The 24,156-nt window shown below is 35.7% G+C and overlaps 2 protein-coding genes across 4 annotated transcripts; one reads left to right on the top strand and one right to left on the bottom strand.

The window, feature by feature from the left end:
• Window positions 1-1,964: 1,964 nt before the first annotated feature.
• LOC102710419 (adenine phosphoribosyltransferase 3-like) lies at window positions 1,965-16,563 on the top strand. Of its 3 annotated transcripts, XM_006657639.3 has the most exons (6): window positions 1,973-2,410; window positions 3,386-3,496; window positions 7,620-7,712; window positions 9,013-9,162; window positions 9,766-9,824; window positions 16,124-16,561. In XM_006657639.3, exons 1-6 carry the CDS (start codon window positions 2,065-2,067, stop codon window positions 16,178-16,180), a joined length of 816 nt encoding a protein of 271 aa, XP_006657702.2. In that variant the 5' UTR covers window positions 1,973-2,064; the 3' UTR covers window positions 16,181-16,561. The 3 variants fall into 3 exon arrangements, with proteins under 3 accessions (XP_015694985.2, XP_015694984.2, XP_006657702.2); XM_015839499.2 differs by lacking the exon at window positions 3,386-3,496 and having other exon boundaries at window positions 1,965-2,410; window positions 16,124-16,563; XM_015839498.2 differs by lacking the exon at window positions 7,620-7,712 and having other exon boundaries at window positions 1,972-2,410; window positions 16,124-16,562.
• Window positions 16,564-17,934: 1,371 nt separating this feature from the next.
• Window positions 17,935-21,864, bottom strand: LOC102719031 (spindle and kinetochore-associated protein 1 homolog). Its single transcript, XM_040526241.1, has 9 exons — window positions 21,641-21,864; window positions 21,420-21,544; window positions 20,830-20,945; window positions 20,663-20,756; window positions 20,495-20,556; window positions 19,569-19,674; window positions 19,177-19,206; window positions 18,990-19,103; window positions 17,935-18,427 (listed from the first exon to the last, which is right to left on the bottom strand). The coding sequence occupies exons 1-9, from the start codon at window positions 21,744-21,746 to the stop codon at window positions 18,350-18,352; spliced, it is 831 nt and encodes a 276-aa protein (XP_040382175.1). The 5' UTR covers window positions 21,747-21,864; the 3' UTR covers window positions 17,935-18,349.
• Between the last annotated feature and the right edge of the window lie 2,292 nt (window positions 21,865-24,156).

The following is a 24,156-nucleotide window of genomic DNA, read 5'->3' as shown; positions in this document are numbered from 1 at the left end:
TGTTTTCCAGTAAAATAAATTAAGGGTCTATTCGAGGTAGCTTTAAGATTCCGAGAAGCCAGTCTGAAAAAGCTGAAAAATCCAGTTTCTGGTTTCTATTTTATTTTTTGGATTGTGTAATTTTATATTCTAAAAGGCTGAATGTTGTTTAGATAAGTTTTTAACTTCTAAAGATTCTGTAAGAAGCTGCGGCTGCCAGAAGCTCCCCAAACAAGCCCTAAGACACGGGGCACGCTAACTAGCTACTGACTAGTAATCAACAAGATTAGCATGCTAATTAAAGAAATCTTGGGTTGCATGTAAAATATGCATGTGGGTTAGCATGCATATTCGTGTACATGATTCTAGAAAACAAATGGTGCCAGGAGTATTACTATAGGCAGAGCAGATCATGAGCACCAGAGACAGAGGAATTAGTGCCGGTTTTATTGCAAGTTGGGAGATTTGGCAAATCCTCCTCGAGATTCTTCGTACGTCAAACTTTTTTCGGTTTCATTTTGTTCGAACTATGTAGCTTTTTGAGATTTCGTTGGTGTATGTGGCCTCCAAATTGGCCATGAAATTTTTTTTATCTTTTCGTCGTGCGTTCTGCAAGTTTATAGTTAGGTAAAGCTCCAACATCCCAGGCTATAATTAGCACTTGTTATTGGATTAATGGTACCCACCTTTTCACTTTCCTGATCAAGCCAAGTGTACTGGGGATTTAATTAGACCACAGTTGAATTATCATGATGAGATCAGATTAATTGGTTGTTAAAATTTGTGTCAAATACGTGCATAAATTGGGTTACATCCTAAAGTAGGACTTGGAGTTATTAGGTGTCATGTAGAAATTATGTAGAGTTGAAATCCTTATCCTAGATTCTCTTACATAGCAAGGACAAATATGTGTGAATGTAGGGGGGGAATCCAAATAAAAAGGAAATTAGGATAAAATATTGATTCAAACATAGTGCATGTGAAACAGAGAATGGTGACGCCAAGAAATGGAAAGGCATGCAAATATATATATCTTAAAAGAGTGGATATTGTGTTGAATTATAGAGATAAACAACCGTATGTAGGCATCTCTATAATGCACCAAATCCGATCTAATGTCTAATGACCGTGATGTAAAGATTATAGTAAATTCCAAAAATGTCTCTACGTCCAAATATCCGCTGAATGAAAATTGCTTGTAAATTGCAAGATTGAATTTGAATAATAAAAAAATGCTAACATACTCTTAGAAGTCACAAAACACTCCCATTAATTATGTACTATATGCATGCCTGTGATATATTAGCGTTACAGAGCAAAGTTCATGTTATCGCGGAGATCGGAGAAACTGCCATCCCATGAAATATGATTATCACGGTTTTTCACAGTTTTTATCATTTATTAATTTGCAACGATAATCACGGTTTTTACGACGGTCCTATGTTTGGCTGTGCAAACCCTGCCTCGAGAGAGTGTAACACATACCAAATGGATCTGCGGGCTCTTGAGCCATATCGATCCAATTTTGTCTTTTCCTTTGACAAATAAAAAAAATCAGTGACAGGCATACAGCCTGAAGAACCAATCAAGCGAGAGTTGATCTGGTTAACTGATCAGATGGGTCGACGGTCGTTTCCAACCTAACAAGCTTCAAACACACCTGCGTCGGATCAGGATCAGCTGAAGTCCCGCCGGAGACGGTAAGTTAGGAACGTACGAAGTTTCGTCCGTCCATATCAACGGACTAGATCTTGTGCTACAGTATTTTGCTACAGTGCATCAGATTGATTTGAGCCATCCAATTTATATCTACTGGTGATAGATGCAACTGCTAAAGCTGTAGTTGCTATAGCAACTTCAGCTGATCCGGATCCACCTGCATCATGCATGTGTGCTATTTGATTAGTAATATATATATCTTGGTTCTAGACTCCCGCCAGCCATGTGTACGTATATGTGTTTGTTTTTCATGGAATTTTTTGTTTCTGTGTAAAGTATATATATTAGTCTATGCAGCAATCTCTCTAGATCAGCTCCTATGATATATGATCTTTCAGGCACACATATTGCAGAGGGCATCCAAACATGTACCGTTTCTACAGAACCAAAAGATACATTTTTGCAAGTAGCTACAGCATCAATCATGAATCCATATCTGAACTGAACCTGCAAGGAGGCTGCTGGCCAATTCCTCCTCTATTTATACACACCCATCTGCTCACCACTCGCAGGCCTCCACTTGCATCCTCTCTCTCTCTCTCTCTCTCTCTCTCTGATTCAATTGTAGATAGAGAGAGGAAAAAGAAGAGAGAGAGTGGTGAAAGCAGGAAAGCAATGGCAGTGTCTGATGAGAAGAAGAAGGAGATGCAAGACCCAAGAACACAGGGCATAGCATCCACCATTAGAGTTGTGCCCAACTTCCCTAAGCCAGGTTCTCTATCCTCTCTTGCTTAATTAATTGCTGTTTAGTTTTTAGCTTGATTGATTCTTGGATATCTAGCCAGCCACCAGTTCGTGTGCTATGCATTTGTCTTTGCTTTTGAGCACACACATGTATCTTCTCATAAACTGGTTGGTTTCTTCTTGATGATCCTTTTGTCTGTAATTTTTATAGAGATCTTTGGGTTGCCTTTCAAGTGCCAAGATTTGTGTCTTGTCACATTATCATGCATGACTTTTTTTTTGGAGCTTGTAAATTTTAACCAAATTTCTCAGAAACTAGAATTTATCGACATGCAAAAAAGATGGTCTGAGCATGCATTGAATTAACCACAATATGTTGTTGATGTCAATCTGATTTTTCCTCTACTGAGGGTTGTTTCTTGCTTCTGTAATACTAGATCATTAACATATACCTAATCATCCTATTGGGGTGAAACTGATCTCACTCCATTCAAAAAGGCTAATCATGTGGACACTTAGATGAGTGCATGCATCATCATGCATGATGAAAGGTGATGTGAGCAAAATGTCATGTGAATTCGGCATTATGACATCTCCTTTAGAAGTCTTTTAGGCTCTCTTTTTCACTCTCAACAAACATCTCATCTTCGCTCGTCCGTCAAATTCAATTCATAGAATTCACACAAATACTTCTACGCCTTTATATCCAGTAAATGTATAAGAGTTCTAGGCAAGGATTTTTTTTTCTAGAAACAAGTAACTGTCTAGATCTGCAAATTAAATCTTTGCAATATACTACCTCCGTTTTATATTGTAAGATTTTCTAACCTTGTCTAAATTCATCAATTGATGAATGTATATAATTTATATATATGTCTAAATTCATTAGCATCCATATGAATCTAACAAGGCTAGAAAGTCTTATATTGTGAAATAGAGGGAGTAGTACCTTTCTCTTTTCATAAATCATAATATATGTGTTTTTCTTAATGAAAATTTCCAGGAATAATGTTCCAAGACATCACGACCCTACTAGTAAACCCCAAGGTGTTCAAGGACACCATCGACTTGTTCGTTGAACGGTACACTGGCAAAGGCATCTCCGCTGTCGCTGGTACAATATATTACCTATTGTACTAATTAATTAATTGCAGGCCTGGTCTAATTTTATTTCTCAATGAAATCTTTGCATTATCTAAAGGAATTACCTGGTACTAATTAATTTTCGTTTCGATCTCAGAAAAGAAAATTTCAATATATAACTGAACTTTAGCACTGACTGTTTACAATTAATGGATCTAATAAAGCAACTGAAATATATAGTTAACTTTTTTTTCGTATCACCAAAGTTATTCATTATTTAAAATATCAAGTAGTTAATAAAAGCATGAATTTGACATGCACAAGATGGGCTGATAAACAGCCTGATCAAGTAGTGGGTGCGATATCTTTTAACACGTCATTTTTGATACTGACGAGGCCTCCAATTAATCAATACATATTTCTATAACCATCAATTACCTATTGATTACTGTGAAAATGCGGTAAAATACATCGAAGTATTTTTCATGGAAATATCTAATTGAATGGCATAATTTTCATTTCTCGATTGCATAAAATTCATTCAAGTCAATTTAATTTTATAAGGTTAATGAAAATAATTCTAAAACGACATGTAAAAGAGAGACATATTGTTCGTATAACCTGTCATAGTCAAGTGTACAGAAATGAAGAATAATGCAGCAGTACTAATTGACTACAAAACAGGAGGGTTTGGCCTCTAACCCCTTTGTAAAGTTCGAAGGCTTCCAGATGATAGGACAAAACATCTGCCTTTCTCGCCACTCGTTTGTGCCTGGTTGGAGAAATATTTTGAGCTCATATATATATGTGCATGGAAATTGAGACATTTCAGTCAGCTAGCTATATAGATCAGTATATATATATATATATATATATATATATATATATATATATATATATATATATAGGCATGTATGAAAGTTTGTGGCACTAGCTATGAAAATTATACACCAAATTGGGCTTATAATTAATTAGGTGACTTGTCAAATATAGCTAGCCATGGGTCGTCGTGTTCATTGATTGCATCCTCCACCACACAAAAAGGTTTCATCTAGAACCAAAAGGTAATTAGAATCCCCATCAAAAAAAAACTGAACCATTGACTATGTAAATGCACACCACCAATAGTTATAATACATCTATATATGTCAATTGATATGACTGTGGTCGTTTCATTCCATTATGATCCAAATGGCCATGCATGGTTCACTTAGGTATGCATAGCACCATGGTATTGTCATATCCCACCTGTCTAGCTAGTTTGACCCTTCATTTCATATTATTGTAAGATATTTTAGGTATGTGTAGATTTATCTATTAATTCACGTATGTTGTTTGTATATATGTCTATAATCATTAGCATCAATATGATCTAGATAATGTCAGGAAGTCTAATATCATGAAACGGAAGTAGGACTTCATTAGTCACTACTCGCAAAAAGAACTTAATCAATCAATTAAAAAAATAGACTTCTTATATATATTTCAATTCAAGGAGCATATATCGATAATACAAGACATTTGGGTAGGTATGCTGTGTGAGTGTTTTTCTTTCTTTCACCGGCCGCCACTTTTGTGCAGTCACGTATGCCCATTTGCATCGGTCAAAGGTATTGGGTATACTCTTTTTCCCTAATTCCTACCATGATGATGATACATAATCACTAAATGGATGTGTTTTTTTTTTACGAAGAATGAAAGATAAAAGATTATTTGGTATTTTTATAGTTGTTTAATAGTATAAATGATAGAATAATTATTAAAAAGTTGAAAATATTCATTATAAAGGTGAGAAGATGAATGTCTATATAGAGTTTTTTTTTGTGAAAAAGCACCGTTCGGTAGTTTGGCCCAACTGCCCAGGACCACAATCGCACACATTAGGTTAAGTTGAGATTTCGATCTTTATTTTTCATCTTTTAATAAAAGAATCATGTCTAGTTTAATTTCTATTTGATAGGCGCTAACATTCTAAATAAATCATCCATCATGTAGATGCATATATATTGAATCATGTTATCAATTTTACCATTATTATCAATTTGCTAAAATAGATTTACCGAATTATATTATATATCCTTAGCTGAAATTCTAAATTCATCACACAACGCAGCTAATATGACCACACATTATCTTATAAACCTTAATAACATATATGCAGAATAAACATCGTGATCGTGACCTCACCAATAACCCTCATGTCTTACACATATTTTCTCTTCTCTCCACACATAGTCATACTAAGATAATTTATTGGTTGTCACTAACATGGCCTACGTCGTTGTGCTGTGGCGTATCGTAGGTGATTGTGATGCTATCAGATTTTGCGATAGAATGTGGATAGCTGATGGCTACTGCAACCTGACCACAATTTACATTAACCCCCAAAAAAAATGAAAGATATGTAGATTTGGGGCCTCTTTGTATTGAAAACTTTACTAGAAAATATGGAGGAATTCAATCCATTGGAAGAAGTTCCTATAAAAGCCTTTGGACGGTGGGATCGCTTCAAAATAATTTTATTATATCGGGAGAATAAATCATTCACGTTTTGGGGTATAACAACATGTTTACAAATTCATTTAGATGAAAGCTCAATGCACTTTCTCCCTCCCTTCTCTCCTTTAAATTATTTATTCATGAGCGACATCTCAACAGCTAGTTTGTGCAAATTAATCCTAATGGTTTATTTTCTATGGATTCAATAAATCATGCTATTTCAATTATGTATTTTTTCTATTATGAGTTCCTTTTTATTCCTGTAATATAAAGGAGCCCTTAGTTTGGTTATTTCCTTATGTTAATTAAAGTTACCATGAGCACTATGCTCACACCAAAAATTAATTAAGCAAATATATATGGGCTCTTATAATATATACAATGTGTGATTTCAGTTTAAAAAAATTTTGCGCAAATTATCTACTATAGCTCTCGTTGTTAATTAGTGGACATTAAATCTTTGACGTGCACACATGCATTTTCATGGTGTGAAACGATCGATCACCACAAGCTATAGCTAATTATAAGCTTTTTTTTTTCCTCTCTTTCTATCCCTTTCATGATAGTATGTAGTATCAATCTAGTCAGTGAGTGAGCGCTGTCACAAGATCTAGTGCTATATATCGTACTGTTGCATGACTGCATGTATGTATATGTACTACTCCAATAATGTGTTATAAGTAATGCACATTTCTGTCTGTGTGGGCCCATCGATCCAGCTAGCTCCCTATATATTATTTGTGTTTTGTTACTTGTAGAGAAATATGAATGATATTAATGTTAGTATTGTTCAAAACTTGTATTTTAGAGATAAAAAATAGAATCAGCATATAAGGCTATTTTAAAATATCTTTATAAATAAAAAAGCAGTTGCTAAGTTAATATATAATATAGTCGGTGGATGTCAGATTCACTGCCACCACCATTACCTTCTAAAAGAATAGTATATAGATACTTGAGCATATTTTTTCTCTGTGGATCATTTAAAACATATATATTTCACATTAATAGTATACTTTGTTTCGCTTCTTATATATTTAACTGCTTTACATGCTACCTTTATTTCATATTGATGTTTTGATTTCTTTTTAAAGCTGAACTTGTTTAAGTTTGACAAAAATTATAAAAAGTAGTAATACTTTTACGTAAAATAAATATACACTTATAGTATATTCGGTGTTCTACTTAGTGAAACTAATAATAAAAAAATATATTATAATATGAAATGGATGAATATGTGTGTACTTTTGAATGGCCATACAGTGCTAATGTATTTCTATAATAACGAGTTATAGCTTTGAAGTGGCCGAATTTTTATTATCAAAAAGAAAAATACTAATTAACATATTTATGAGTGATGTGTCCACTTCTAAAAATCTAGCTGCCTTGAGGAGAGTGTTTTCACACCTAAGGGAATTAATATAGAAAATAGTTATGAAAACTTTGAAACTATTTTACTATACAGGAACAATATAGGATTTATAATCCTGAAAAATTGAAGCCTAAATTTACCCCGGCTGCCCATAGAGGGAAAAATGAAAAACCTATTTAATTTATTTTTTCTTTTAACAATTAAGTTTGATTTTCGATCTTTGGTTGCAACTAAATTAAATTGCTACAACAAATATTTGAATTTCACTTTATTTCTGGTGCAGGCGTTGAAGCTAGAGGATTTATTTTTGGTCCTCCCATCGCGCTCGCTATCGGTGCAAAATTTATCCCTCTAAGAAAACCCAACAAACTTCCAGGTAATTAACCATATAGCTATATTAGTTATTAGGAGATTAATTATGTTCTGAAATAGATAACGTACTTATAAAGCGTACAGTCTCAGTCAAACATCAAAATTTTAAGTCATTAGCAAATACAGAGATATATTGATATTAAAATATATAAAAATAATTATCATAAAAACACTTCATATAGTTATATTTTTACTAATATAAATATATCAAGTAATCTTATAAATATATCATTGGAAAAAATATATGATCTAACATCTACATCGGTGATGCTGTCAATATCATGAGATAAATCTACGATCTAAATGTTATGATTTTGCTAGCTCATGCTTATAAACCAAAATTTAAATTTCAAAACCTAATTGTCAAGCTGAGTTTGTGGTTGTTGCCTCATTTCTTTTGCATGCACACTTGCTTTCGAATCGCTAAACTCATACATATAAATTTTGTACGCACATTTTTTTCTGATAAACATATGGTTATTTTTCAATAAGAAGAACGTTAGGGGCCTAAATAGAAAAACAAACTGGGACCGTACAACATATGAGATCGAAAATTCCAGCAATTAATTTATCGATCTGTAGCGTGGAAACTGACATGCTTTTGTTATGAAACACGGATGAAAAATGATGGATGATTTACTTGTTTATAGGAATATTAAATCAAGCATTGTATCTTTATAAACCTAATAAACATATCTCTAAGTGGTCTGAGAAATGAATGGTGATGCAAAACACTTTAGAGCATTGCTGGTATTTTTAGAAGCGTGAAGCACGTAATCCAATTATCCAACGATGCTATAATTAATCAGGCTGAATTAATTTAGCTAATCGATCAGAACAGGCCTCATCTGGAAATTTTAGAATTGGTTATATATTTATGTACGTAGGCAACTAGGCATGTTATATAAATGGAAAATTTTAGATCTATATTTACAATATTAATTCATACACTACGGGGTTGTTTAGTTTGCAAAAAAAAATTTTCAAAAACATCACATCAAGTTTTTAATACACATTTGAAGTATTGAACGTAGTCTAATTATAAAACAAATTTCAGATTCCGCCTGGAAACACGAGACGAATCTGTTGCGTCTAATTAATTCGTCATTAGCACATGTTGGTTACTGTAGCACTTATGGCTAATCATGTACTAATTAGTCTTAATTCGTCTCGTGATTTTTTACATAACTGTACAATTAATTTTTTGTTCTTGGTTTATCTATGTTTAATACTTTATTTAGATGTTTAAAGATTCGATGTGATGTTTTTGAAGAAACTTTTTGACAAAACAAGGCCGTATACAGGTGAGGTGATGTCAGAGGAGTACGTGCTGGAGTACGGCGCCGACTGCCTGCAGATGCACGTCGGCGCGGTGCAGCCCGGCGAGCGCGCGCTCGTCGTCGACGACCTCGTCGCCACCGGCGGCACGCTCTGCGCCGCCATCGCCTTGTTAGGTATGTACGTACGCATTTTTCTCCACCATCGACCAACCACTCCTACCTACATATACATCTGCTAAGTCAGTCCCATGTTACGTAAGATTCTCGCTGTTTACTTGTGATTTTTAACTATTTATCTTATTTAAAAATTTAGTAAAAAATAAAAATTTATAACTAATATTTAAACTACTTTTAATGTGAAATAATAAATAAAAATAATAATAATTTCAAATTTTTTTAATAAGACGAGTGGTCAAACATTACTAACGGAAAGTCAAAATCCCATATAATATGGGACGGATGGAGTATAAAATTAATTAATAGGTAATAAAATTTACGTACGTTTAAAAGTTTAATAATTCGAGCTACTCAAGGTTCCAAATTTTACACCGGAAGATCTGTTACCTTCCGATAATTTTAAACCGGAAGATCTGTTACCTTCCGATAATTTTAAAGATGGTAAAATTGCTTCAAACTAATGTACTCATTTCATATTTATTTTAATATATAATGCTATTTACCTTTTAACATAATATGAATAAAAAATCACGATGTTAAAATAAAAATAATCAAGGCGGTAGCGTATTGTTTTCTGATATAGTAGATGCATGCATGCAGAGCGTGCTGGTGCAGAAGTGGTGGAATGTGCATGTGTGATTGAGCTCCCAGAACTGAAGGTGAGTTCTTCTGATTTACTTGATGGATGCATGCTTATTCCAAATTCAATATTATCCAATTGTACAGCTTGGGGTGAGTGTATAACCATTAATTTTCTTGGATATGACATGGCCATGGCTAAAAAAATTTTTATACTTATAAAAACAGTAAGTAACATCAAACAATTGTGGAAAATTTCATAAGTGGGTGCAAAATCTAATAAAAATGTAAAAAAGGGGGGGGGGGGTCAAAGTGAAATATATGTGCTATAAATGAGAGCAAGGCAAGAGAGGATTGAGCCATCGTACGCACTTTCTCTATAATTATATAAATTCTGTTAGAGATAAGTAAAGTATAATTTATAAAAGACTTAGTATTTCTAAATAAATAATATTTATAGCCTATAATTAATATTTATTTCACCCTACAGCAAATTTACCTTAAAATATTTTAAGGTGTTTTTTGACCATCCTTAAACTTTATACGTCCATGTTCTATGTATCTTGAGATACCAAAATTTTATACTAAAAATTTAATAACTAGGCATTTTCTGAATAGTATTTTTATTAAATTAAGGAGTAATTACTCATTACACCAGGCAAAATGCATCATGTTTTACTTTACACTGGGCTTAGCATATAATTTCATTTTGCACCGTTTATTGAAATAAGTCTCCTTTAACACATCATCAATATTATAAAAATAATAATAAATTTCATAATATTTTTAAATATTGAAATAAATTCATAACTTTTGCGCATATTTATAATACTTTCTTTCAATTACATGATGAAACCCGGTGCAAAGTAAAATTGAATTTTAATATACCCTACTGTAAAACCAAAGAACTTGCCAATTAAACCCGATGCGAAATGAAAACAAGGTGTCATCTAGCTGGTGTAAAGTGTAATTTACTCTAAAATCAAGTTAACTAAATCATTGAGAGGATATATGAGTAGATGGGATCCCTCACAAGCCAGCGACCTAACGTCTAGTGACTAGTGAAGCTCACCTTGCAAAAGCTAGTCCGATGGGAATTAACATGAGACATACAACACAGTAGTAGCACAATACTATACGTATTACCTCTGTTTAATATCATAAAGCTTTTTAGCCTGCCCAAAATTTATTAATTGATAAATGTGTATAATTAATTTATATATATATATATATATTTATTAGCATCGATATGAATTTCGACAAGGTTAGAAAATTTTATATCGTGAAATAGAGGGGGTATAATATAGGATACGTAGTAATATGCAAGCAAGAAGGAAGTGTTGGTTGGTGCGTCCCCCCGACAGTGTAGACGTCGAGCGATTTCGGGCCGTCCTTCTCCACGAATAACTTGTACGGCGACACCGCCGTTTGGCCCTGTCCGGCCGGACAGCGATAGCCAACACGGTATTGACTTATTGATCAATATATCACCCACTCGTTAACCATTTTTCAATAATATAGTTCTTTTTAACGTCTGCTAAGAAAAAAGTTACGACCTATTACAACAACAGAGTCGCATTGAATTATAAAATCATAGCTAGATTGAAAAAATATATTAACCATTAAAGCACCGATGTTGAGACATCTATTATTAAACGACTTACATCGGCGGTTGATGAGCCATATTTCTATGCAATAGCTTGCAAGATTTTGTCCCCCTCAATTAAGAAATAAAATCTCTATCTAAATCCAATTGTACGTTCGATCGTCATGTCGATTGCGTGTCGCTCGTATCACCGCTAGCGACTGACTTTGAACCAAAGTAGAAGATAACGGTAGACTAATTAATTAAGCTGTAAAACAGTAGTTCATCCGAATCTTACCACGGCCGCGTTCGGTAGCCGCGCTGCTAACCGAGATTTATCTCTTTTTTCCGTACACATGTTTCTCAAACAACTAAACGGTATATTTTTTAAGAAAATTTTCTATAAAAAATATTTTAAAAACCATATTGATCTATTTTATAATTTTTATAATTAATAATTAATTAATCATATACTTAATATATCGCTACGTTTTCCACGCTACGCCGAACACGACCTACCACTACTCTGTACTACCAAGCCGTCGAAGCTAATCCCCCGGATGATCGCCACAAGGAAACGCGGGGTAGGTCACCACCTAACACACGCACAACCCACGATGCCACCATCTCAACGTGTGATACCCTGCGCGTAGGGTGGACTGAAAGCTCGTGGCTCGTTACCTCGCTCGACTCGTAACAAACTCGGCTCGACTCGACTCGCCTCGTTTCATTTTTCTAATGAGCCGAGCTAGCATTTTAGCTCGTTAGAGATAACGAGCCAGCTCAAGCTAGCTCGTGAGCTGCTCGCGAGCCTAACGAGCCAGACCAAATACATGTAATTCGTCGGCGTTTATTGATTCCACCCCGGAATGTATGTGTTCAGTACTTCATAGGTTCACTATGTGATTTGTTGGTTTAAACTTTAATATTTAGATACAATTTCATATGATTTGTATATTTGAACTAAAAATTTGCTTGTATAATTTATTGAAAGATTCTTTAGATTCATTCTTCATCCATGGCTCACGAGCCTAACGAGTCAGCTCGAGCTTTGTAACGAGCCATGCCAAGCTGGGTTTTTAGCTTGTTACGATAACGAACTGAGCTTGCTTGTTATCCACCCCTACCCGTACGCTAAGGTTTCGCTTGCACCATGACCTGTGCCCAACATACAGCCAGAGAGAGCATCTACCATGCACCACCCAAAAAAAACTGAAGGCATAACCAAGCTCGGTATTTTGCTTGAAACAAAGTGGCCCCCTTGCTGCCCCTTAGCTAGGCGTTTTATGGCCAAGCAAAGGCTGCCTGCAAAACAACGAGGTTGGAGGACGCTCTCTCTCTAGTGGAGAGGATGGAATGCACATTTTTATTTTTTTTTCTGATATTTTCTATTTACCTAGGAGCACATGAGAACCAACCCTAAAAAAAAGTTGAGCTGAAGCGGACAAACTATATGACCCGTAGACTTTTTAAAGTTCTATCAAATGGATTTTCGAAGCTTATCGCCTAAACAATACAATCTTGCAAGTAGAATTTCATGATCTGATTGCACCAAAACCAACAAAGCGGGGAGGGAGAAACGGATGTAACTTTTTCTACAAATGTCCGTGGGTATAAATTTTTCCCCAATCTAAATCCGTATGTAAAAATTCTCGTCGTTTTAACAAAGGATACTCGAATCATGATTTTATGCCTCTCAGGTGGTTTTGCAGGTGCCCCCTACTTAGGCTTAAAACGTATCTACTAGGCGGCAAGGGCCACCTACAAAATAGCCCGACCCCCAAACACTCTAGGCTGGCTTTGTACATTTGCAGGCGGCCCTTTGCCAAAGGATAAAACACCAAGCTATATGGTGGTAAGGGGACCACCTACAAATATGCCACCATCGGTCTGACGGTCGTCACCCTTTCTAGTAAATGTTTGCCACGTCAGATTTCACACTTAGCTAGTGGGCATTTTCTATTTCGTGCCCACGAGCTGAGCGTTGGAGGCTAGATTTGTGATATTTTAAAACAAAACCTATTGTTGAAAGTTTTTAATAAAGTAACATATATATAAAACAAAAAAAATTCCGATAGTAAACTACTCTCGGCTTGTTCAAGGTTGTTCGCATGGCCGGTCCCGCATTCGATCCCAGGGATCAATGCCGAGCCTCACCATGAGGGAACTTTAGTTTTATATCTTTACCTATATTTGGTGCATTTATAGTCTCTAGTATTTATCAAAATAAGTTTATTTTCATCTCTTTACCTACATTTGGTTAGTAAGTTGGGTAGTTTACCCCTTGCACCCACCCAATAATAGTATTTTCATATTAATAAAGGATACTTTTATCTTAGTCCAACTACTAATTTGAATCTTAAAAATGAATTTATTCTCTTGACGAAGAGAGTAAATTTAAATGTTAGCGTGGCACAATAAATTTCATAAATTAAGCATTCCCCAATTAAAATTATCTTATCATCAGCTGCCGCCACTCTCAAAGATGGTTAATTAGTCCATCTAATACATCTTTCATGACGACCTAATTTACCCTACCTAGTTTTAAATTACTTGTTTCTTTCAAAAATATGCTTCTTGTTTTCCTAAGTCAAACATTTGTATTTATGACCATCAATTTCTAAAGATTGGTATATTTAACAACATGCAAAATATATATTACAAAAGTATTTCTCGTGTAAATCTAAAAGCACAGATCATATGATGTTAAAGTATAGGAATTTTTAGAAATTAATGATCAAAAGATAGAAATATACAGTCATGAGCATAAGAGACATGAGGTCTAACAAAAGACACAAGTTTTCATCAACTTTGGATGGAGATTTACTAATAAAAATAATGTATAAACTAAATGTATCGATCTCATTTTCAGTTAGTGTGCTTCAAACTTGTTTTCATGTCATCTTTTAGTTTTACCTTCTTTAAGTAAAGCCCTGTCTATCCATTATCTTAAAACACCGTCATCTTTTGAAGATTACGAAAGAATGCAAGGAGTTGATTGTTTGGTTTTTAAATAAAAAAACTAACTGATTTATTTGCAAATAAAAAATAATTTGTAAATAAAATTTTATATACATATTCTTAACGATCTAAAAGCTAAGGCTAAAAAATAAAATTCAATAAAAAATCCTGCTAAAATTTAAATGTTAGCTTATAAGCATAACCATAAGAAAAAGATACGAGTACATGCTTTATCACGAGACGCCAACTTAATAAGCATACTTGTGGTGAGGCATACCCACTCGTTGCTAGATCTGTTTGAGGGGCCATCAGATCGGGTATCCCAGCCGGTCTCCCTACTGGTGGATCTGGGAGTAGCTTTTCTTGTAGTGCACAGTCAACCCAAATGTCTATATCATATCAATGGCCGCTTGACCACCGGTATCTCTCAATCAAAACAGCACACAAGTTTGTAAGCATGATTTCAATAGTGACAATCGTAAAGTTTATGCTTGGACATATCTTATGCCCAGTACCAAATGATAGGAAATATAAATCATTTCACTTGTAGTCAGGTGTCATGTTGTCAATAAACCGTGATATAAACTCTTCCGCATTTGTCTAGAAGCTAGGGTCTCTATATAGATCCCATATGGCAATGGGTAAATATTCATCGGGTATTGCTATCCCATACCTATATCCACTAGTAAAATTTTGTACTATTAAAATACCCATACCCGTTACGGGTAAGAAAATTTCTCCATACCCATACCCGCTTATGTAAATCTTACCTATCGGGTTACCCATATACCCACAAAAGTTCAAAACAATCTAAATATCATATTTTTCATATAGTATATGCATAGACGCTAGATACTTAGGGCATCATACATTTATATAGTGTGGTGAAAAATGTATGGATGGTTTAAATACCTATGATTTTGGTTAATTAGACTAGGCTAATATGATATTAGGCCATGACATGCATTTAAATTTACGGGTATTTATTACCCATGGGTAACGGGTATAGAGATCATAAGAACGTTTTCATACCCGCGTACCCATCGAGTGAAAGTATTGCCCAATTACTTACCCACGGGTAATATATTTAGCTCATACTCATACCCTAATAGAGTAAATACCTATCGGGTCTCGGGTCGCAGGTCCCTGTTGCCATCTCTAGATCCCACACATTGACGAAGACACAAGTGCCGAAGGGCGACATATAGTCCCAATTTCACCATCAGCGATAAAGAGGTGGGGACATAAGAAGTGGTACTGTGAGGTTTAGCTGAAGCATCTCCTTGATCATTGCTTTCAAGTAGGGCATCCTATTGAGTTTCTCTTTGATAAGTGACTCCTACTCTCTTGGTACCACTCTCCTAACATTAGCATGTAGTTTGGCTATCAATTGGGGCTTCTGCATCAACTCGGCCATGGAGTATTCCAGCTCCATGTACAACCAATATTGATTACATTAAGTGTATTAACATATGCCTTTTTTTAGCAAAAAATAAATAAATATTAAGTTTTATAGTCTGATCTTTGAGAATGGCCCGAGAGCATAAGGTGATGTACTAGTCAAGCCTCAACTTTTAATAAATTTCGATATCACACATCTCCAAACAAACATGTGCACGTCGCGCATTTTCTGCTTCCTCTCGACAATGTCACATCGAGATCGCTCCCTGGTTAATCAGTCTCTCTCCGGCTATGTACTATTTTGTGCAAGAAAAAGTATTATTGAGAGTCCTGTACATTGGTTCCTTTCATGAAAAAAGAAAAAAAGAGGGAAAACGAAGCTGTCGCCGACGACAGATTTGGAGCTGATCGATGGAAGCCTTTTGTTTGCAGGGTCGCGAGAGGCTCAAGGGGAAGCCGCTGTACATACTGGTGGAGTCTCACTCCTAGCTTAATTAGCTACTGCCACTCTAGCTGCAGATTTTGATCTTCTTCTTCAGTTCTTCTTCTTGGGTGTATGTGTAGTTTTTGTGTCTCTGATTAATAAATGTTCAGCACTTCTGTTTATGGAATTAATGGGTCGACCTGCTGCTAATCTTTTCTTCAGTTGATCTGTTTCTCTTTCGGTCGCTTTAATTAGGTTAGGTGTGTGTGGTTTGCTTCCGTTTTGTGTCACCTGGAATTTCTTTCTGGTGTATCCCTTGAAGCTGCACCACAAATTGCTCTATGACACGGAGTAGGTCAGCTCAGTTTTGGAGACTGGAGTTACGAAAAATAAATTTTCTCACATCCTTTCCCCCATGTAAACAGGGTATCTTTTAGGTCAGAAGTTTCAGTTCTGACCAAAGCAACTTAAAAGGTAAACCACTTTAATTGGTCTCACTCTTACGATCTCGATTTATTAGCTAGCCTAGACATCTACCGTATACTCACTCTATCACAAAATAAATAAATTTCAGGAATTCAAACTTTGTCCTAAAATTAACCAACTTCAACATATTTACCTACTGTTGGTCTACGAATCAAAAAAAACAATTATCCCTTCAATACATCCTGAGTACCACCAACCAATACTACTTTATATTAATAAGACATATTTTAGTCTTTTATCCTCTCTACTAATACTACATTAGAATTCTAGGAATTCCCCTTTTACGGACAGAGGGGTATAGCCCTATTTGTAGATATTCCCGGTGATTATTTATCCCACCTGAGAAACCAACACCAAATCGAATTCTTTTTGAGAAATATTATTAATTTAATGGAAAATCGTAAAATTAGAGGTTGTCCGTGGAAAATCACAAATTTAGCACCCTGTTAAATAGTGGGTAATCGATTGGCCCTGTTGAACTGCTGTTATGGACAAGACCCCTATCAAACCATCAACATTTGACTAGGCCCACCACCTGGCGCCACGAGACCTATTGAACTGCTGCCGGTTGATAGGGCCCTCCCACTGCCCCTGTAGAACTGCTGCAGACCAATTGGGCCCTCCCACCGCCCCTGTCAATCAACCAGCACTTCGATAGGCACCTATCCAGGGCCTATCAAATATGTGAAGTTCGATAGAAGGCCTGTCGAACTCGCAGTTGTTTGATCGTCTCCCAGTCGACTGCTGGTTGTTCGATATAAGGCCTATCGAACTACGACAGTTCGATATGAAACTAAATTTGCGATTTTCCATGGATGGCCTATAATTTTACGATTTTTATTAAAATAATAATATTTCTCAAAAGAATTCCACCAAATCGATCCACAAGTAAGAACAGCATGTTCACCCAATCCCGCTATACGTAGGACCCAATTATACTATCTGTGTACAGCTAAAATACTATAACTATTAATTAAATAAGATATCAAGTAAGTGACATTACAGCTGTTGATCAATTAAGCGTACTTAAGTCCAAAGGTTAAGTCGTCAGCGGAGCGAATTCTTATTCGCCTGGACGACCGCCTAGTGTCGCGCGCCCACACGATGAGCCGGCAGGTCTGGAAAACACGTGTACGCAGACATGATGGCAAAAAGTATAGAGAAAACCCATAATGATTCTGCTAACCGCAGTTTCTCCTGTAATCTCTAGCTTCGTCTGATAGTCTACAGCAAAAGGATGGGCATGTGTCGCCATCAGAAACCATCTCATCCCATTCAACCAGACAGGTGTATCTCGTATACTGCTAATTGCAGCTCCAGCATCTAGAGAAACGGTACAAAGACAAAGGGGAATGCAGAGCAGCTCTGACCAAGGTGACCTTTGAACAAGTAAACATGCAAGCAAGATCAGTAAACGAAAGCACACATCAATCCCGGACCATACGGTATGATGATGCGACATGCTTTCAGTTCCAGCCTCGTACTGGAAAAGGAGGCTATGCAATACATAGAAGCAAAATGTACAAAGAGGTCAGACCAAACGAGGGACACTGAGTAATGTTTTCTTCTTCGAGAACACGCAAAAGGTTTGCATGATCGAACTATTTTCAGCATTGACCTGTAGGCAACAAAATACAACCTAGCAAACAAGCTGAATGCATGCGTATCTTATCTCCAGCCTAACACCACATTAAACTTGATGCCAGATATTCTCCAGCACATAAATAACGGTCAAAAGAGACCTTCATTCAGTGTTGTTTTGAAAGTATAAAAACACGATGATGCCCAATCCGGGTCTCATGGATACGACCAAGGTGACGAAGGACCTGGAAAACACAAGTAGATGAATGCAGCAGAAAAGGAAATTCTAATTGGCAGGAGCAAAACAATAATATGGCATTGTTTCATATTTTTAAAGATGTTTTTGTGTATCATATGCCTATTTTCATTCTAGCAGATATTCATCACTACTGGTGCTAAGTAAATGGCTTTACTAGTAGAAACCATAACACCAGCTGTTATACATGCAAGCAGACTGGAATTTATTATAAGTATGGTTGTAGCATGAGTTAACAAAACTTAATGAATTTTGTTAAACAGGGCAAAACGCCAAAACATATGAATGGAAATATTTGACTGCTTAACTTCAATAACACAGTTAATGTTTAATTCAACATACCATGTTCTTTCTCTACCTCGTTCAAGTTTTAGAAATGCAAATTATGCTACCAATTTTTAAAAAAGGTGACAACTGCAAATGGAATAACTAGAATATCATTTTTATTCTCTATAAAATATGAATATTATTAAAATCATCTTGACAATATGAAAGTAAGTATCATTAAAATAATCATTTGAACACAAGGGGTAAAAGCTGCATATACTCACAGTAAGGATAGCTTTCCCTGTATTATCAAGTTTTAAGCCAGGCCCCTTTATATCAGTTTCGAGAAAGAAATGTTTCCCCTTCACTGATTCTGTTGCTGCAATGTCCCTTAATTCCTAAACAGAAAAAAATAGTGACTTTTTCATTTAAATATGGAAATTAAATCAGCAGCATAATTCCAGAACTTACCAGTGCCTTCTCCCATGTGTCTTCTGATAGCTGCAACAGCATTAAGAATGGTCAACAATCAATCATACCATACAAATGGGCATGGCTATTTACAGTTTAAACTTCCACTCAATTGAAACTTTCACAAAATGTAGGTTTCTGTTATCTGAACAGTTTAATTGTTTCGTCAACGTTTAGTAGTTTTATTATATTCAAGTTTTCTCCAAAGTCTCCACATAAGAATGGAAATTTCTACGTTATATCGAAGGATGCCTCTCAGTAAAATTGGAAAATGATTTTTTTGTGTGTGCAAAAATGGTTAATGTGCAGAAAACAGCTAGCTCCCACTGTTTTTCTAATAATCCTGGTTGTTTATCAATAAAAAGTGGAGTAAAATTATTCAGAGGAATAACCTTTTTCTTTGTACAAGCAACAAGGTGAGCATTGCCATCCGCATATGAAGCCACTTCATTAATGGCGATGTTAACCTTCTCCAGAGTTAGCCTCCCTCTCATGTATCTGTAGTAACGAAATTGGATAACTTGTTTAGTTTGAAGGCATGACACCAGTTTGCATGTCTCCTGTTAATATTACTCGTATCGAATATGATGAGAAAATAAAAATTGCAAACTAACTCTGATGAAAAATAAACACTCCAGCTTCCATGTGATCTCTTCTAAACTGTAATGTAGAACCATTTATTTAAGACAACTCAGTGTAGAACCAAGAATTATAAGAAACTTAGAGAAGTTGACAATGCCAGCTATGTTGCATTATTTGTCTCTTGAATTTTGATTTTTCAAGTTCTGTACTGATTAAACTTGACGTATAATGAAATAGATGAGTTACAAAACGAATGGACAGCGCTTTAACTGCTCAAAAAAAAGACTTAAAACCAAAAGTGAAACCCACATAGGTAAAAAAGCGCATGTATTGAAGCTCAGTAGTGCTGAATTGATAATATAAACCTCATGACAGCCTTCATTGGCTATTGACTGTGAGACCCACGCAGCGAAAAGATGATACAAAAGGCTTAGAAAGCAGATGTGCTGACAGTATGTCCTGTCTAGGCTCAATTCTGGGTAAATCACAAAACATTCGCCTAGCGATTCTTACTATTTGTCCAGAAAAGAAAAGATGAGCATGCAGAAAAGAACAGTGTAGGAAGAAGTAGCGGTGTAGCACATTCATACAGAACGCATCACAATAGCTCAAACAGACAGATGTAGACACACAAAAGAACCACATAATCCAATATTGGATGCAGATAAAAAGGAATTTGATTTCTATATAAAGTCAATAGAACGAAATGAAACTATGAGTGCAACTGAGAACTCACGATGACAATGAATCAAGCTCCTCAGTGGATATGTACCAACGAGGTGCAGGTCCTTTTCCTTTCTTCTCGGCAATAAAGAAGAAATTAGTTGAGGACACAATTATAACTTCAATCTGAAATAAATGCAGAAAAAGTCAGACAATGCTACACAAGATTGTATATGTTTACCTTGGGTGCTGCAGTTGGCTCCTCCTTAATCTTTAAATCACGGTCCATGACTTCAGGAACAGCCGAGCTGAAATTGAGGGAGTCAGGCAACATCCTGCAACGCACATAACATGATATCACAAAATGAAGGTGGAAACAGAGTGCATATTCATAACATTCAAAAATACGTTGATGAGTTATGTTCCATAGGAGTAGCAAAGACATCTTCGCGCATCCCAGTTGGCATGTTTGCAAGCATATGCTGCAGCCTCCGCTGTTGCTTCAAGGCCTGATTTACTTGTTTCTACATCATTGTTCGAGAAATTCACTAGTTAGAACCAGTTTATTTCACGAGTAGATTGAACAAAATTAAGATTTCAGTCAGGAGCAGGAGCAAAAATTATTGATAGGTAAGCATGTAAATTTTTCCCCAGAAAGACAGCACCTCATTTAATTCTACAAAATAACCAAAGCACGGTAAACTACAGATCCATCACGCTACAGCAACAGACAATATTTATCCATTTCTACCCAATGTACACCACAGATCCCCAGATTCAGGGCACAGAAAATAAAATAAAAATATTAGCCGGCATCAAATCCCTCCGATTGTTGAGGATTCCTGGTTAATTTTATCATATCCCTAATCAAAATGTTCTGTCGCTTCCCTTTCCATGTTTATCAATCACCCCAAAACCAGCACCCAAAGAGCACCAATTCTGCCAATTCCACAGTGCGTTGAGAAAATTTCTACAGCGTGGTGACAAGCGGACGATACCTTGGCCTTGGGGATGATTTCGAGTTCCTCCTGGAGTCGGCGGCGGATCGCCTGCACCTGCGCCTCCATGGCCGTGAGCGACACGTCGACGGCGGCAAGGTCAGGCACCGCCGTCACCGGGTACACTGCGAACGTGGCGAGCGCAGGCGGGGTCAGACCTAGGGTTTTGGGGGAGAGAGAATGAGAGAAGGGATTGGGGAGGTCGCGGACGGAAGCTTTACTGTTGCGGGCGAGGACGAGCTCCTGGAGCTCCGTGACGCGGGACCGGAGGGCGGCGGAGACGTCGTCCAGCAACGCCCCCGCGCTGCTCGCGTCGCCGCCGTCCATGGGGTGGCGGCGGCGGGTGGCGGGCCTCGAGATCGCTCGACCGCGGCGGCGAGTTTGGGCGGGAAAGTGAAATGGAGCGTTGGTTATTGGAATTTTTGGGGAGCGGTCGGTGCTTGCTCACTCGAGTTGCCTTCAATACCGATGGAGTGATACGTAGCACAAATACATGCTGCCTCCGGATTTTTTTTTATTTGACGTATTTGATTTTTATAGATTTATTTGATTGTTTGTTTTATTTAAATTGGTTTATCTTATTTAAATTTTCTGTCTAATAAGAGATGCTTAAAGTTTATTTACTAATAAATAAAATCATAACAAAAATCTACGGCTAAAAAAAAAGGCAAGCATATTGCCGACTTTAATTTAAACTTTAAACGATAAGTCATTTTTCTGAATTTTTAACTGTACTTCCAGTTAAATGATTTTGACTCAACGAACACGAAAACACACGTTCACACCTTTGGGTCGAATTAATTAAATATTTTTTTACTTGATCAATTATTGGCTAAACAACATGTTTTCTTTTATTTCCGTTTAGAATTTTGGTTTCTTGGGTCAAGGAAAAAACTTGGGCTGTTACAATTTTTAAAACAAAACAAATATACTATGAACATTTATTGATTTTTTAAAACCATTTATTGAATTGTAGATTCAATAAAACTACAACGGTACAACAGCTATTAGTACGCTTTTTTTATAAATTTTGTTAAACTTACAAACAAACCCAAAATGTCGTGAACAGAGAGAATAATTCTAGTCCTACCGACCAGAGTTCAATGATCAGGATTGGCTGGTGTTTTAAATCGAGATGATAATTGATACGCCTCTCACTTCATACGGTAAATGTTGGCCGTTTTGGCGAGAAAATTGATATTCTACCGCTCTTAAAATGTGTTGCACTATAATGTCACTTCTAGTTTTAGGTTCGCTAAAATGCTATTCTCAAACTAGTGCAGTATGCTTAAATGACATTTGTCTCGTTTTCTTGCAAAAAGTTCAATCTGACGGTGTTTTTTGTGAAATGTCATTTGCGCTCTTAGTCCATTTACTTAAATAAACTTGATTCACTTTGTAAATTTAAGTGTGGAAGAAAAAAAACCTAAATTTTATAATTGTGGGTGCTTCATTGAAATGTTAATTAAGTTAACTACTCAAATATTATTAGAACACTTAGAATTATGCTTGAATGGTGTGTTGGTGCATATATATTTTTATTTATTTTGTATGTATTTTAGTTTGTAATAAATATATGGCTTGTCCCACCGCCTTATTTAATATTATATGCTTAATTTTTTTATTTTCAAAAAAAAATCTCTAATTGCCCGTACCATTTGGTCAACTGAACTAGCTTATTAACTACAATCTTAGGGATAATTTGGTAAACTCAGGAGAGAATAAAAGGTAAAAGCATTTTTCTTTTGTACCATGAAAATCGTATTCCAACGTGTTGTAGCGAAACCAAAACTAGAAATGTTATTCTAGCCAAAGTACATTATGGTGATGCCAAACTAGCAATTTTATCCGTTTTGGCAGACCCTGGAACAGAATTGATCGAAAAAAAAATCTGAAATGGATTACCAAATTTGTTGTAGCTTGATGTATCAAATATTCATATTCACATGCATGGAAAGCCACATATTGCTACAGGCAGTTTTCATGGCAAAAAAAAAAACTAGTACTACAAATTTAAGGGTGTATGTTCTCTGTTAGTAACACTTTTGGTTTGCTGTGATACTTGGATCAAGCAATAATTATAATAGATGGGGTCAGTTGCATTAATATATAAGATTAACTGTACCGTACTATTCTTATGGTATTGTGCAATAGTTAGGTGCTCATGGTCCAGTCCATGTGTCGCCATTCCTTGCTCCATCCGTTCCATTACTATAAAATATTTTGGTTTTATTATATTATATATCTACAAATTAATGAATATGTATATATATATATATATGTTAGATTTACTAAGTATCCATATGAATATAAATAGAGACAGTACATCGTATGAATAAAAAGTCATATTTAAAAGACATTTTTTGGTTGGCATCCACACTTAGCCACTATAAGTCAATAAAAATTACTACACTTGTCTAAATTGAGATATTAAATCGTTAACCACACAATGACAAAATTAAAGATCTTACCACACTGTTTAAGTTGTTGACATACGAGACCTAGTTATAATCTTGATACAAATACGGATTCAACCAAACCACTTCTAACTAAATTTGTATAAAGTTGGTAAGTGTAGCAAGCAATCAAATATCCCCTTTGAAGTTTGACCTTCTGCTCCTGCGTATAAGTGTTAAAAGATAATTAGTTGTCTAAAAAGTAACTTGTTGTAGTGAATGTCAACAGATTAGGGTAGGTACATCACTGACACAAAGATTGTCTATAATAACTGATTAAT

The sequence above is a fragment of the Oryza brachyantha genome, chromosome 7, assembly GCF_000231095.2.
Source record: "Oryza brachyantha chromosome 7, ObraRS2, whole genome shotgun sequence".
Taxonomy (NCBI): domain Eukaryota; kingdom Viridiplantae; phylum Streptophyta; class Magnoliopsida; order Poales; family Poaceae; genus Oryza; species Oryza brachyantha.
The sequence above is the reverse complement of the archived record's forward strand: the minus strand, read 5'-3'. Positions and strand labels throughout refer to the sequence as shown.

Excerpts from the sequence above, each read along its gene's own strand:
- LOC102719031 (XM_040526241.1), bottom strand. The coding sequence starts at position 21,746 with ATGGACGGCGGCGACGCGAGCAGCGCGGGGGCGTTGCTGGACGACGTC. Across the intron at positions 19,675-20,494 it reads GAGCTTGATTCATTGTCATC|ATACATGAGAGGGAGGCTAA; the intron begins GTGAGTTCTCAG and ends TCGTTACTACAG. Across the intron at positions 18,428-18,989 it reads CAGGGAAAGCTATCCTTACT|GTCCTTCGTCACCTTGGTCG; the intron begins GTGAGTATATGC and ends TGTGTTTTCCAG.
- LOC102710419 (XM_006657639.3), top strand. The coding sequence starts at position 2,065 with ATGTACCGTTTCTACAGAACCAAAAGATACATTTTTGCAAGTAGCTAC. Across the intron at positions 2,411-3,385 it reads GCCCAACTTCCCTAAGCCAG|GAATAATGTTCCAAGACATC; the intron begins GTTCTCTATCCT and ends GAAAATTTCCAG. Across the intron at positions 3,497-7,619 it reads AGGCATCTCCGCTGTCGCTG|GCGTTGAAGCTAGAGGATTT; the intron begins GTACAATATATT and ends TTTCTGGTGCAG.